This window comes from Conger conger, chromosome 11, assembly GCF_963514075.1.
Source record: "Conger conger chromosome 11, fConCon1.1, whole genome shotgun sequence".
Lineage (NCBI taxonomy): Eukaryota > Metazoa > Chordata > Actinopteri > Anguilliformes > Congridae > Conger > Conger conger.
The window spans coordinates 9607442-9623179 of record NC_083770.1 but is presented as its reverse complement, the minus strand read 5'-3'; the positions used below and the strand labels follow the sequence as shown (position 1 = coordinate 9623179).

The window sequence follows — 15738 nt, the reverse complement described above, 5'->3', positions numbered from 1 at the left end:
CATTATAACAGATCATAATCTTTCCCGCTGCTACATTATTTAAAGGTTAGCTAATCTGTGCTGGCTCACACAGTGAGGCCTAGCTGCCAGAGCTGAGAGTAGCTGACTGTGGTGCCGTGTAACCACACTCCGCAGGCATTGTGTACAACGTCCATGTGGTAACTGGCAACCAAAGGGGCGCCGGGACCAACTCCAAGATTCACATGCTCATGCACGGCTCCAAGGGTTTGAAGAACAGCGGGAAGATCTTCCTGGAGGGCGGCAAGTTCGAGCGGGGCCTCACTGACATCTTCAAGGTGGAGATCTCCGCCCTGCTCAGCCCCCTCAGCCGCGTCACCATCGGCCACGACAACGGCGGCGTGAGCGCCGGGTGGTTCTGCGAGAAGGTGGGCTGGCGTCCATTTTGTATGTTTTACTTCCCTTTGCTTAAAGACAAGCTCAAGACAAAATTAACTTTTTCCTCAATTCAGTCAATTCTTCATAACCGTACAAACGCATCCTAAAGTAGATATACCAGGATATATTCCTGGGAAACAAGATTTTAGATAATCGCGACCCGTGGGTGCGTATGTTGATGAAATGTCTGTCAATTTTCAGTTCCCCTCAAATCAGTGTCCTTTTCACCCAGCGGCGAACATCCTCATTTAACGTCCCCCTCCTCATTTGACGTCAGTCAAATCGTCTCCCTGCCCTTCAAATATTCCCCCAAAAGATCTGTTTCACTCCTGTGTGCATCATATGCGGAAGCTAGTGCTGCTCTAACTTCCACTTCAGCTGGCTCGTGGTAGCCCAACACCTTACTAAGCCCCTTTTAATGTTGTCATCCGTCTGTAATGTCTGGTTAATATATGTTGGTATTATTATATATATTGCACTGTGACTTCGTTTATGAGATTTTAAATTGAATGCTTGTCAATAAGAAATTGAATGTGATTGTATTATGATAATTATACTAAATCACAGTGTGACATGGGGTAGTAAAGACTCTAATGGCCATTTTCAAATTAATGATCTAGAGCTACAGGGGCAGTGCTGAGTCTGCAATGTGGCGGAGTTAGGTCAATGCTAGGTCAGTGTCAGTACCATGTTGAGGGAGTGTTAAGGAAATATCAGAGTGTATGTTTTTACCATGCTCAGACTGTACCAAAGCTTTGTTAGGATATCTTTGAGGCAGTGTTTGAGGTAGTGTTAGGGCAAGTTTGTGGCAGTCCTGCAGTCATGTGAGGGCAAAGGATCCCTGCTGTAAAATCCAGCTATGCCACCTTGACCAGTATGGAAATTGTGCTGGTCAAGCTGGTCATAAGCTGGTCTAGCTGGATATGAGCTGGTCAACCAGCATGGCTAAGCTAGTCATAAGCTGTTCTAGCTGGGTGTGAGCTGGTCAACCAGCTAGTGCTGGTAGCTTGTCTGACCTGGTAGCTGGTCAACCAGCTATTTCAAAACATAGCTTAAGTTGGTCAAGCCATGTCAAGCTGGGAGCTGGTTTTAACTGGTCAACCAGCAACTGCGGGTAACCTAGCTTGAACGTTTTTTTTGTTTTTGCTGTTGTTGTTATTTCTCTCTGCCCTTCTCCTCCTCCTTCCCCAAACCCTTACCAACCACCCCTGTGGGGACAACTCAACCAATATTTTCTATTGTCAATAATTAGCTTCTTTTTGTCTTTATTATACCCTAATTATCATTATAAGCGCCTTCTACCTTCTACATTAATTGTAATTGGCTTATTCATTTCACATCTTTATTTAAAAATGATTTATTCCCAACGTTCAGCCTCCCTAACTATATCCCATGATCCCAAGAATTTTGTCAAGTTTCACAGCAGAGTTGAGTGTCTTATGGTGTGCGAAATAGGACTTTTAGCCTTCGATGGGATATTGCTTGAACTGTTTGATTGTCAGCAGGGGAAGGCAGTGTTTGCTCTACCCTCTCTGTTCCAGGTGGTGATATATTGCCCCTTCACGGGGATTGAGCAGACCTTCCTGTGCAGCCGGTGGTTGGACGAGAAAGAGGGGGACGGACTGATCGAGAGGGAGCTCTACGAGATGGTCTCCCTGCGTCAGAAGAGGCAGAAGAGTGGGTGGTTTATCCAGTAGCGGTTTCTCTCACATATTCACCCATTCTATTTCTCCCTCAACGGGGTCATCCCTATGTTCCCACAGCCCTATGTTCCCACATTTCTAAGATTTAATTTTTTTTCAAAATTAAATGTTTATTATTGATCGTGTAAACTGAACTTTATATATTTAGATGTCAAAATAGTCCTCAAAGGACAGCACTTGCAGATGCCTGTTCCTGGCACATAAAAGGTTGAAAAGTACTGATGTAGAGCCCTTTCCAGTTTTAAGTGAACTGCATAAATAGTGTATTTTTTTTTTCTTATTTCGCTTGTTTGCTTGTTCATTAAAAACGTATAGATAATTGAACGTGTACTGTGTCTAAATTGCACAAACATACACTGGATTTCTTCAGGTCCCATGCAAGCAGCCTGCTGAGTGTGAAGTCAACTGAACATAGGGCTGTGGGAACATAGACACGCTCCCATTTCAACAATTCCCTTATAAAAGCATTCATATATTTTGCTGTGTATGCACGCTTCAACAAATACCCTTGAATATTGCTCCTTATAACTAGGGAGAGAGACAAAGTCATTGATATTGCAGACTGAAACTAAACTTTGCCTTGGTTTGTGCACAAGCTGATGTAGCAGAGTATTTCTATAATTATGTGCATAGCTAGTCACACCATGTTGAATGCTGTTGTGGACATGGTCATGAGGCCGGTCTAGCTGGGTGTGAGCTGGTTAATCTGCAAGTGCTGGTAGCTTGTCTGAGCTGGTCAACCAGCTATTTCAAAACTGGTCAAACCATGTTGAGCTGGGAGCCATTGAAATTTCAGTAAAAGCAATTTAACTTCCTTCAACAACAGTATCTTGTTCCCTTGTGTAGGCAACTTCAATCTGACTCACACTCTCATTGTATGTCCCAAGTGATAATAGATTGGCCATGATTTATTCCTGTATTACTGGATGTTTAAAGATCCTCACAGGCCAAACATGTTCTGCAAATATGTATTCATTTATTAATCTTGTAGTTTCCACTATCCGTCTGTCCACTTGTTTCCACTATCAAATGACCATTTGACAGGTTTTAAGCCATCTTTGGTGTTCCCATTTCTGGGAATCTTCTGTCACCTGAACCAGAACTCAATCCCATTTGGTATTCTGCCAAATAGTGTCCCTGCCAAACGAGAGTGCTTATCACCAGTGTTGGTGAAGGTTTGAGTCTTAGCACCCAGCAATGGACTGAGGTCTATTCAGAAGCTCCTCACCTTTGACCTTTGTCCCCCTGTCCTGCCCAGAGCACCCTTGGTCCCTGTGGATCTGGACCTCGGATGTGAAAGGGGCAGGGACAGATGCCCCCATCAGCCTGCAGATTTACGGGGAGAAAGGGAAGTCGGATGAAATCGTGCTGAACAACAACTCCGACAACTTTGAACAGGCTCAGTTAGATAAGTTCATGGTAGGTCTATTGTGTCTGCAGAAACCGTTGGCACACGTGGGTCCCATTCTCTTGTAATCCTGTTGTTGGCTTTCTATTTGTAATGGACACATGCAGATTGAACTGGCTGAATTGGGGAAGATTTTGAAAGTCCGTATTTGGCATGAAAAGCGACACCCCTTTGCAGGCTGGCATTTAGACAAGGTGAGAATGAAAATAAAAATCTTACGTAAGAATTTTATCCTCTTTTTTTATTATTTTATTCTTTAACCAGATAATACACATTGTTGTTGTTCTGGCCTGCAACACTATTGCCTATTTCATCATACTTAACTGCATATTTGAAATATTTAAGATATTTACATGTGTACATGCATATACATGTGTTAGAAAGAAAAGTAAGAAAGCTGTCTCCCATGTCATCCTCTGTGTCTTGATGAAGCTCACTTTAATGAAGACGTTGACAAAGGAGAAGTACACATTCCTATGTGCCCGCTGGTTGGATATCAACGAGGATGACAACGAGATTATCCGGGAACTTCCTGCCACAGGGGAACTTATCGCTTCGCCTCTGCCACGTAGGACCACCAGCCTTCAGCTATTCAGTTTTTCTGCATGTTTTTTCTAGAGATACCATTCCGATACCATTGTTTCCTGCTCGATAGCGATTCCGATACCCGAACTTGCGTATCGACCGATACCGAATTCCGATCCGATGCCAGCGCGTAAAAAAACACACTGGTATGAACAAATACATACAGAATATGAATGCCATAGAATTTCCTTTTAGTATCTAGTTTGAAAAGAACAAAAATAAATACATGTGGGAATAATTTCCAGTGTAAAATATTGCTAAATTGCTGACATTTTGCTAGCTCTGACTAACGTTACACTCTCCACGAGCACCGCACAAGTAGTTGTTAGCCTGTGTAGCGTAAATGAGCTATTATCACGTGATAAATGACATTGCAATCGGTGCATAGATTTGCGTACTCGGCGATACCCAATCCAGCATTTTGGCCTGTATCGGAGGCATTTCCGATACAGGTACTTGGTACACAGAAGGTCATTATGACGGCACACATTGCAGCACAAAAACTAATTTAATGGGTATATACACAATGCTAAGAAATAGAGCTTGATATCCTCAAAGAAGTGACAAAACACAGAGCCTTAAATGTGATATATTTGTATTGCTGCGTGACCTTTTTACTCACTGGAGGAAAACACATATTTACTGCCACCGAGCCGGCTTTTTTCGTATGATACATATTCAGTCATAATTGTGTTTTGCTGAAGAATGCGAGGCTCATCTTGAACAGATTTTTTTAAATTCTAGCTGCAATTGTGGTATGCTAGTTTGAAAGTTGATTGCACTCTTAAAGGGTTCTGATTTTCTGCATGTTTACACTAGGACTCGGAACTATATGTCCTCTCAGGTCCTCTTTGCACTTGTTCTTGTAATTTGCACTTTGTTGTACGTCGCTCTGGATAAGAGCGTCTGCTAAATGCCATGTAATGTAATGTAATGTCTTGTTTGCCAGTTGTGAAGTTCCGGGTTACGGTCCACACAGCGAACGTCAGCGGCAGCGGCACTGATGCCACCGTCTTCATCTGCCTTATCGGCAGCAAGGGAGACACCGGCGACCGCACCCTGCTCAACTGCAAGAACAACGTCAACAAGTTTGAGAAGGGGAACGTGAGTCCCAGCCTCCCGTTTTCAAAGCTATGGACATGTACAGTAGCTGAATATTGAAAATAAATACATTTCTGCCACTTATAGTATTTTTGTAAATATAAATATAACTGAAGAGCCAGAATAATGATGTCTGCTATACAGACAGTTTGTTAATGTTTACTGACTTAACAAAACTGATCAAGTCCTGTTAGAAAGATAGTTTTTCACAGCATTATTAAAAGTGGAAATACTTGCTCTGTGTAATTTTGCTGTCAACCTATCAAAATAAAATAGGTACTAACCAAACTGATTTTAAATGAATGCCTTGCTACACTCAGTCCTTCAAGATTGATTTCTTAGAAGTGAACAGAAGACATTATGATGTATTAAACTTCATTATGCTTTAATAGTGATGTTTATTGTCCATGTTAGTCAGAAAGATATGCTCGCCCAGCAACGCAGCATTTGATAGAAAGTGTTATACTGTTGTAAGATTTCTTGTAAAATTCATTTTGGCTGTCTGTCAGCCAAAAGAAATCAAATTAAATATGAATGTACATGCTGTTACCGCACTTCTTTTGCAGATGGACGAGTTCATGATTGAGGCCGTTTCCCTGGGGAAGATTCAGAGAGTGAGGATTGGTCACGACGGCCAAGGCGGAGGTGCTGGCTGGTACCTGGACAAGGTGGTGGTGAGGGAGGAGGGGAAGACCGAGAACGAGGCTATCGAGTTCCCATGTGACAGGCAAGCTGCTCACACCTGCTCACACAAAGCATTCACGACAAACGCCATCAGGATTTACCATGACAAATGCTAAATGAGCTATGGAAATCTATATTGCATATACAGTGGCTTCAGAAAGTACTCCACTTTTGCACACTTTATTGTATTGTAGATTTAATTTTAAATGGATAAATATTTTTGCCCATCTACACTCGATAACCCAGAATGAAAACATGTTTTTAGAATGTTTTGAAAATATATTAAAAACAAAAAACTGAAATCTCTTATTTACATAAGTATTCAGACCCTTTGCAGTGGCACTCCAAATTGTGGTCAGGTGCATCTTGTTTACTTCAATCATCCTTCAGATGTGTCTAGAACTTGATTGGGGTCTGCCTCTGGCAAATTGGTGTATATAAGGTTCTATAATTCACAATTGCATGTCAGGACAAAAACCAAGCCATGAAGTCCACGGAACTCTCTGTAGACCCCTGTGATAGAAGACTCAAAGCTACTACAAAGTACTCAATTAAGTGTCTGAATACTTATATAAATGAGGTCTCCATTGATTTTTAATACGTTTGCAAAAACTTCTAATAACATGTTTTCAATTTGTCATTATGGGTTATTGAGTGTAGATTGATGGGGAAAAATAATTTTATCCAATTGAATCTACAACGCAAATGTGCAAAAAGTGAAGTGGTCTGAATACTTCTGAATATAAACCACTATATGTGTTATATTCTTTCCAAAGTTTTCAGGAGATTTGCACAAACATTTTACAGCTTTACACTTTTTCACCTAAAGATTTCTCCTTTCCTGGCCATTGCTCTCTGGAAACAAACTTTGTCCAGGTCTGTGTGGCAATCCGGTTTTAAAGATGTGCTTCTTTTTCCAGGTGGCTCGATGGAAACGAGGATGATGGACAAATAGTTCGAGAGTTAGTGCCAACTGCAGATGGACAGAGTCTTTACAGTAAGCACAGAACAACACTTCACCCAATTAACCTTAAATGAAAGCTAGATCACAAACCACCAGCTGCACTTACTCAGAGTTCAGAAGGTTGCTTAAAAGATATACAGAGCCACAAGTTTTTGTATGGGGGTGTATTGGTGCTGTAAGTATAGAGTATAGCACTTTATTAACTGATTTACTGTTCTTTTTTTCTGACGCATTTCCAAGGTGACTCATTTTGTGTTTGCTAATACTCTTGCAGCCACAAGCTACCACATTTCAGTCAAGACAGGCAACATCAGTGGTGCCAGTTCTGACTCCAAGGTCTTCGTCAAACTGTATGGAGACCAGGGAGACTCCAGCAAGATGATGCTGGTTGTCTCTGACAACAACCTGAGCAACTACTTTGAGACCGGACGCATTGATGTCTTCACCATTGATACCTTCGATATAGGACAAGTACGCCATCTTAATTTGGTTAATATAATGAAAACCGTGTGTGTCAGTCAAATACCAAAAAAGAATTTCTCTATGTTCTTCCATGATAGATCAATCGTCTCCTGATTGGACATACCAATGAAGGCCTAAGGGCTGGCTGGTTCCTGGACAGTGTGCAGATTACGGTTCCCGTCCATAGAAAGCAGTACATGTTCCCAAGCCACCGCTGGCTGTGCAAGGATGAGGCAGATGGGAAGGTGGAGGTGGAGATCTACCCCAGTGAGGTTTTGGAAATTGAAAAAAGTAGGAAAACACACTCAAATAACTGTGTTAAATGTCTCCTTTAAAAGCAATAATGATGTAATAATGATAACCAAGCGCTGCATTTAATGAAGTGTTGACAGATTGAATATAATGAAGGGCTGAATGGTTGACCCCATCTGATATGCCATATACACTCAGTGAGCTCTTTATTAGGTATTTATTACACTTATTTTTTAGACTTATTAAGTCTTCTGCTGCTGCAGCCTATCCGCTTAGAGGTTTAATGAGTGTGTTCAGAGATGCTCTTCTGCATACCACTGGTGTAATGTGTGGTTATTTACATTACTGTCACCTTCCTGTCAGTTTAGACCAGCCTGACCTCTCACATTAAGGTGTTGCTGCCTGCAGAACTGCTGCTCACTGGAGGTTTTTTTTTTTTTTTCTCTGCAAACCCTAGAGACTGTTGTGCTTGGAAATCTCAGGAGATCAGAAGTTTCTGAGTTAATAAATCCACCCTGTCTGCCACAAACAATAATTCCAAACTCACATTTCTTCCCCATTCTGACATTTGGTCTGATAAACAGCTGACCATGTCTGCATGCTTTTATGGATTTATTTGTTGCTACATGATTGACTGATTCAATACTTGCATTAATAAAGTGATCACTGAGCGTATGTAGTATGTTACAAATTCATAACTGAAAGTTAATTAATAGCAGCGTTTCAGAAAACTTGTAAAAGTGAATTTTTAAATAAAATATTTAACATATTGGATATTGGAAGTCAACATAAACACAAACTCACTTCATTTATGGAGTTCCTGTAATGGTGTCTTCCTCTGATGTTCCAGTGGTGAATTATGAGGTCACGGTTGTCACCGGCGATGTGCGCGCAGCGGGCACCAACGCCAACATTTTCATCCAGATTTACGGGGACCTCGGAAAAACCGATGTGACCACCCTGAAGAGCCGATCAAATAACTTTGAGAGAGGAACCACTGAGATATTCAAGGTAGCCATCCTCTTAATTAGGCTCGATTCCTGGGGTGAGATAATTAGTTCTCCCTGCACTGAATCGTAATAGGGTGGAATTATGTATTGGAGCCAAGCATCTGGTTATATAACAACAGAGCTGAATTCATTCACTCGAGTTGAATTATTGTTTAGAAGAAGAAATAGTGAACTCATTTGCAACTAAATTGCAAAAAATAAATAATGGCATCAGCCTATTCTGTTACCTCAGACCATCCTTTATGTGAGCAATATTGACATAAGCCTTATTTCCAGAGGACTAGTCTTACCCCAGTGCATCCTGTAATTACTGTAATAGTTAATTGTACGTTAATTAATACCCATTAACCTTATGATTTTAATTCATTGTTATTCCTGTGATTCCTGCATGAATCTTCTATGTCCATATTTTTGCAGATAGGAAGAGTAAAAATTCCAACCCAAATTACCTACTGTTTTTCAGTCAAACTCCGAGGTCTTAAACTCATACTAATCCGGTATTAATAGATATCGCTGTAAAATGTAATTTGTTCTCCGAAGAGGAAAATCCTTTGTCTTTTACATAAATCATATGAATTTAGTCATATATGTTTATTTTTTCTGCACTCATGTGTCAGTAGAAAATAATGTATTTTCCCCAAAATATAATGGTATACTGATTTTTTTGTATTTCATTAAAAAAAGTAACATATCATAATAGACCACTTTTCAGATACAAACTTGATCAAGGCTGTCTGGGATTGCCTGCAGAGCCAGGAGCAAGCAAATCTGCAGATTAATTGTTCCCCAATATATTTGGAACAACTTAACAGTTGATTTTCTTATAAAACTGCTAGACAGTGTGCTCTTTGTAATATTTTTTTCAATATTCAGAAGCAGAAGTTTAATTCATTATTTTTTAATTTTACCAAAAACAAGGTATATAAAAAATAATAATAATTGAGTCCAAGACTGGAGCCATGCTAAGCACCCAGCTTCTGAACGTTCAGAAGGAGCAGTGTACAAGTGATATATTATATGCTTTCGAGTCGGGTTCTTGTTCATAGTGTGGACATAATAGCACCCTGCGAATATTTGAGAAAACATCTCACTGACCAGAATAAAGAAGCAGGGTTCTTTTATCCCCCATGAATGCAGTTTACCACTAATGCATAAACATGACATTACAGGTTGCCTTGGCAACAGCTGATGGAACCAAACAACCAAATAAACAATAGTAGTAGTTGTAGTAGTAGTAGTAGTAATTTATTTCGGTCCTTATTAACAATTTTTACAGAATGAATGCACAGAGAAATAATGAATAACAATATACATATATTTTTTAATGCTTTTTCAGCTTTATTGGATAGAAAGTGTAGAGAGTGGGGAAGACATGCGGCAAATGTCAGACAGCTGGATTCAAACCGCTAAGGTTGTGACTCGTGATGAGTACATGGATGGTGCTCAACAGGCTGCACCACCGAGACACCCCAATAACTAACGATATTGACCGAAAAAGTGTAGGCTAAAGCTTTAGCTTATTATACCTACTCTATTTACATAATAGTCAACCCTTTCACTACTAGGTTTAGGCTATACAAAAATAAAACATAATAGAAACAAAAACAATTGTTTAAATAAAAAATAAACAGGACATCCTGGGGTTAAACTAGTGTTTGCTCACAACAAGGGTGACCATTCACTGTACATTGATGTGTTTTCTTTTTATCATTATCAAAACCCCAAAACATGAACGTCACAGATAGAGGTCAAAGACGTGGGCAAGATCTTCAAGATCCGGATCGGGCACGACGGGGCAGGCCTGGGCAGCGGCTGGTTCCTGGAGTCGGTCTGCATCAAGCACTTGATCATGGGCATGGTCCCGAAGGAGCCAAAGAAGGAGGACAAAAAGGACAAGAAGAAGAAGAAAAAGAAGAAGGGCGAGGAAGAGGAGGAGGACGAGGCCTCGGACCAGCCGCAGCCCATCGTGCTGATGTACGCCTTCCCCTGCCAGCGCTGGCTGGCCCGAGATGAGGAGGACAGCGAGCTGGTGGTGGAGCTTCTCCCTGAGGACAACGAAGAGCTGGAAGGTGAGGGACTACTCTAGAGCAAGGGCTGCCCAAACGTGTTATTTATTTTTTAATTTAATGTTTATTTGATGTGGGCAGCACGGATGGTGCAGTGGGTAGCTCTGCCGCCTCACCGCAAGGAGGTCCTGGGTGCGAATCCCGGTTGGCCGGGGCCTCGCTGTGTGGAGTTTGCATGTTCTCCCCGTGTTTGCGTGGGTTTCCTCTGGGTACTCCGGTTTCCTCCCACAGTCCAAAGACATGCAGGTTAGGCTGATTGGAGAGTCTAAATTGCCCATAGGTATGAGTGTGTGAGTGAATGGTGTGTGTGCCCTGTCCAGGGTGTATTCCTGCCTTTCACCCAATGTATGCTGGGATAGACTCCTGCCCCCTGCGACCCTGTTCAGGATAAGCAGGTTAAGATAATGGATGGATGGATGGACGGATGTTTATTTGAGTAGGGACAATGCCAAGAGACATAGCATCATTACTGCCAGTTTACCCCAGGCTCATGTAGCTGATGTTCTGCATACAGAGATTATAGCTATTGCTAGTTTCCAACTCCCGTCCCTAGTTAGGCTTTTTTATGAAAAGAAAAGTAAAATATTAAAAATAAGACAGAAAGTGTTAGATCTGTTCTTGGAGACCTACTGTCCTGTAGGCTTTCATTACAACCCTAACAATGCACGCCTCTAGAGGGGCTGCTAATTAACAGAATCAGGTGTGTCAAATTAGGGTTGAAATGAAATCTTACTGGGCGGCACGGATGGTGCAGTGGGTAGCACTGCCGCCTCACAGCAAGGAGGTCCTGGGTTCGAATCCCCGTCGGCCGGGGCCTCTCTGTGCGGAGTTTGCATGTTCTCCCCGTGTCTGCGTGGGTTTCCTCCGGAATCTGGTTTCCTCCCACAGTCCAAAGACATGCATGTTAGGCTGATTGGAGAGTTTAAATTGCCGTAGGTATGAGTGTATGAGTGTGTGAGTGAATGGTGAAACTAGGCATAAGATAAAAGACCAAAAATAAAATTAGGGAGGGGCAGCCCTCCAGTTGACTTTTCACATTGCACGGTTTCTAGTGTAATTCTGGGACGTTTGCCTTTCCAAATAAAGTTTTCCAAATAAACTTTGACCACTTTCATGTGCTGATTGAAAACTCACCTCTTCAGACCTTTCCCTCCCTGCCTCACTGCTATAATTAGCTTATTTGCAGTTGTGTATAATTATTTTAGTAATCAGGGTATTCCAGCTGCCAACCATGGTATGCTTGTTGGAAAGTTGATTTATTCTTCAAGGGTTCAAGTTTTATCGATGTGATCACTCTAGGACTTGGAACTGTACTTTCCTCTAGGGTCTTCAACGCACTTGTCCCTGGTTCTGAATTGCACTGTATTATACGTCGCTCTGGACAAGAGCGTCTGCTAAATAACTGCAATGTAATGTAATGTAACATCGGAACTGTGGCCCAAACAATGCCGCACAAACTGTCAAGCCTTTACATTTTGTGCAGCGTTTCTCATTTTACATTACATTACATTACATTATTGGCATTTGGCAGACGCTCTTATCCAGAGCGACGTACAGTTGATTAGACTAAGCAGGAGACAATCCTCCCCTGGAGCAATGCAGGGTTAAGGGCCTTGCTCAAGGGCCCAACGGCTGTGCGGATCTTATTGTGGCTAGACCGGGATTAGAACCACTGACCTTGCGTGTCCCAGTCATTTACCTTAACCACTACGCTACAAGCCGCTCATTTCTCATTTTGTTGTTAACCACAACATTTGCAACTTGGCTGCTTTACTTATTACATCACTGAAATAATTAAAAGGTTACAATTTGAAAGAAATTGTGGAAAAATAGTCGTGATGATGGTTTATCAGGCATTTAGCAGGCCTTTAACACAAACTTTGCAATGACATAATGTGTGTGCATTTTTTATGCCCCCCCCCCCCCCAGTAAACACATATGAAGTTTACGTCTACACGGGACGAGTGTGGGGAGCTGGATCCGACGCCAACGTTTATATTAATATTTATGGAGAAAACGGAGACACGGGAGAGCGCTGGTTGAGGAAGTCCAACCAGCTCAATAAGTTTGAAAATGGACAGGTAGAGTGTGGTCGGGTTACGTGCACTTCCGCCCGGTAGCTGTGTGAATAATTACTATAGCACAGTCAGGGCTGCCAGGTTCCTGTGTCTGGGCCCAGGAGAACCTGATCATGATAGTCATACGGGTATACTTTTACTCATCTGTTAATGTTACCACATCAATCATTCATACAGGAACATTAATGCTATGCTTGTGTGACCGTATACAATGAAAGCAATTCTTGAATTATTCACCCTCAATTTGTTGTTTGAACTCATAGTGTCTAGTATTAACAAACCCTGTTCAGTGGCACAATAATCTGCACAGGTTATTGCTTTCAAAACAACTTATCACATTTCATAAAATTGGAAATGCATCAAAAACATATTAGTTTAAAAAATATATATTATTAAACAAATGGTGTTCCAAAGGCAAGGAATAATAGCTATAATTAGGTATGTATTTAAAAGGTTGATACAGGTTGTCCAATTCATTGCATGATTTGGCGCATCTACATGAAAGAAGGCTTATAATACTATGGCATGTCCTGAGCTCAAAATTACACAAAACTTTCCTTTGAACGAATCATCTATCTCAACCTGTTTTCGTACTGATTGAAAATTGCACTGTGAAAAAAAGAATGAATGCAAAAACCGGATCCACTCCCCACCCTACTCCAGTCAACTACTCAATAAAAATGAAAGAAAAGGTTGAAATCAATGATTGGTTTAACCCACTGAGACCTGTCGGGTTGCCGATGGCATTAATGCCCTCCTAATACTCTCCTAATCAAACTTTACTAAAACCATTGTTTCTTAATGCATTTTCAATCCGTGAAAATCATGCTAAGCTAAGATTCTTGCGGAGCCGATTTTTACACTATCACGTTTTTTTCCTCATAAAGCAAGCCAGTCCTTTAGGTTTGTAAATGGGGGTGCGGTTTACCATAAGTCTACCAATGCAAAGCATTGTTTTTTGTTTTTCAATTTCTGCATATAATTATATAAATATTGTATCTTTTTCTGTGATGTGTGATGTCTTTTTAGGTTGTTTTCTCATGCTAAGACCTTGGGGTGACTGAAATATGAATAAAAAAGCCTTGAAACACATTATGTGTTGGCTGTGTGTTATAAAATTCAGGCAAAATATTCTTAGTTCTCTGAGTGTTAAAGGAAAGTATTGTACCTGACCAATTTTGAGCTCACAGGACTCCGCTGTTATTAAACAAGACTCAGATGTTCTGTGTATAGATGCATATAATGTGTATATAAGGCTCATCATTTTTTATTTTTTATTTTATACATTTTGGGGAGACTTTTTGTGGAACAATGATTTGGGGGATTTTTTGGTTAATGGAACAATCATAGTGCACATTCCAGAAGATTGGATTTGTTGTACCTGCTATTTAAATTGCACATGAAATGATGTTTGCACAGTGCCATGTACAAGAAATAGGCCAAACATTGCCGTAATAATGATTAAGTCATTCTAATACAAATTATTAAGGAAGCCTGTTTAATCCCTTAAGCCACATGGCCAGAATGCGTTGAATCCTTTTTAACAGCAAAAACAATAAAACTAGCAATTCTATGTACATGAATCAGGCTAAAATTGGTATAATTTTCCTTTAATGCACCGAAGAAACTCCCTTGTACTACCGGGTTTTCTCTGCGACCATGCTCTCTTTCAAAATGCACACACAACAACCAAAAACTCCACTCACTCACACACAGCCATTCCCAGCGGCCTCACAAACACACATGGACCAATCGGAACACTCAAAAACAGAAACAAAACAACAATCCCCGTGATTCCCACTCTTAAAGCTGCACATCCTCATTTGCCAACAATGGCAATGGTCCGGAGAACCAAATCCATAATAGAGTTTAATTCCAAAAACATTTAAATGGTGGAGAAACGTCAATAAGAAAATCAAAAATTCAGGTGGAAATCATTTAATCTGAACTGTCCTTTTTTAAAAATCCGGGAATTGTTCAGGGGAAATCGGTTAATACCAACAATGATGAGCCTTGTGTATATATAATGTGGCTGACAAGAGTAGATGACAGTTTGAAGGAGTGCTTGTTGTTTGGAGACTTACTTCCCATTGTTTTGGTGCAACGTGCAGGAGGACATTTTCACCCTCACTGCAGTTGACCTGGGCACATTGAAGAAGCTGAGAATTCGGCATGACAACTCGCAGGCCCAGTCAGCCTGGTTTCTGGATCGCGTGGAGATTGTGGATGGCAAGGATGACACCATGTGAGTATCCCTGGAACAGGGAGATAGCAGATAAGAGGGAATCAGAGTGATGGGGGTTCTAGATGTTCAGAGAATTTAGGCCCAGTAGCTTTTCTTCACAGGAATTATATATATATTTTTTGAACACAAGATAAGACTTTATAAAACACATTTTATAATCAATAAGGTTCCCATGGATCACAGTTTTGCATCAAACTTGGAGAACAGCATATCTGTGGTCAGAAACAAATCAACAGATATGACCGACTGCTATGCTGGAGAATAAATTTCAAATGTGAGGACCTTAGGACCATAATAGCCTTATGATAAATAAATACAGACACATGCTATTTATTATTCAAAAGCAGGCTGGCTCCTTATTTATACGCTTACTGAATAATACAATAGTTTGAGAATGTACTATGTTGCTCACCTTATGTAAAATGGGGTCACGTCACTGAAAATGCCCTCTATCTAGTCAAAGGCGTTTTCACTGTCTTCCTCGGAAATATTCACTGAGACGAGAGATTCCTTGGAAGTCCTTTATTTAACGTAGGCATCATAAAACAATTATTTTGTCGTAAAACGTTGACCTTTTTTGGCGTAAAATCTTAAGAACAGTTTTTTCGAAGTGGAACAGTCTTATTGAAAAAGCAATGGTTTCATTATGTAGATGAAAAAATGGAGTGTTGTTTTATGCAAGCCTAACAAACTATACACTGTTGGAAACATAATGTCATTTTCAGTTGTCACTTCAATAACATGCATAAAGTGCCCAGCGACTCTCCAGCACCAGGACCAGGAG

General features: G+C 40.8%; 1 protein-coding gene across 1 annotated transcript in view; it reads left to right on the top strand.

Annotated features, from left to right (window-relative positions):
- The window catches only part of loxhd1b (lipoxygenase homology PLAT domains 1b), a 51228-nt gene that overhangs the window by 14458 nt on the left and 21032 nt on the right, over window positions 1-15738 (top strand). Inside the window, exons 8-22 of the mRNA XM_061260532.1 lie at window positions 136-386; window positions 1938-2073; window positions 3358-3518; window positions 3615-3701; window positions 3940-4075; window positions 5042-5196; window positions 5760-5920; window positions 6798-6874; window positions 7116-7312; window positions 7402-7594; window positions 8406-8566; window positions 10307-10423; window positions 10559-10634; window positions 12561-12712; window positions 14821-14954. Of these exons, the coding sequence (XP_061116516.1) occupies window positions 136-386; window positions 1938-2073; window positions 3358-3518; window positions 3615-3701; window positions 3940-4075; window positions 5042-5196; window positions 5760-5920; window positions 6798-6874; window positions 7116-7312; window positions 7402-7594; window positions 8406-8566; window positions 10307-10423; window positions 10559-10634; window positions 12561-12712; window positions 14821-14954 (2194 nt within the window). The remainder of the gene's footprint in view (window positions 1-135; window positions 387-1937; window positions 2074-3357; window positions 3519-3614; window positions 3702-3939; window positions 4076-5041; window positions 5197-5759; window positions 5921-6797; window positions 6875-7115; window positions 7313-7401; window positions 7595-8405; window positions 8567-10306; window positions 10424-10558; window positions 10635-12560; window positions 12713-14820; window positions 14955-15738) is intronic.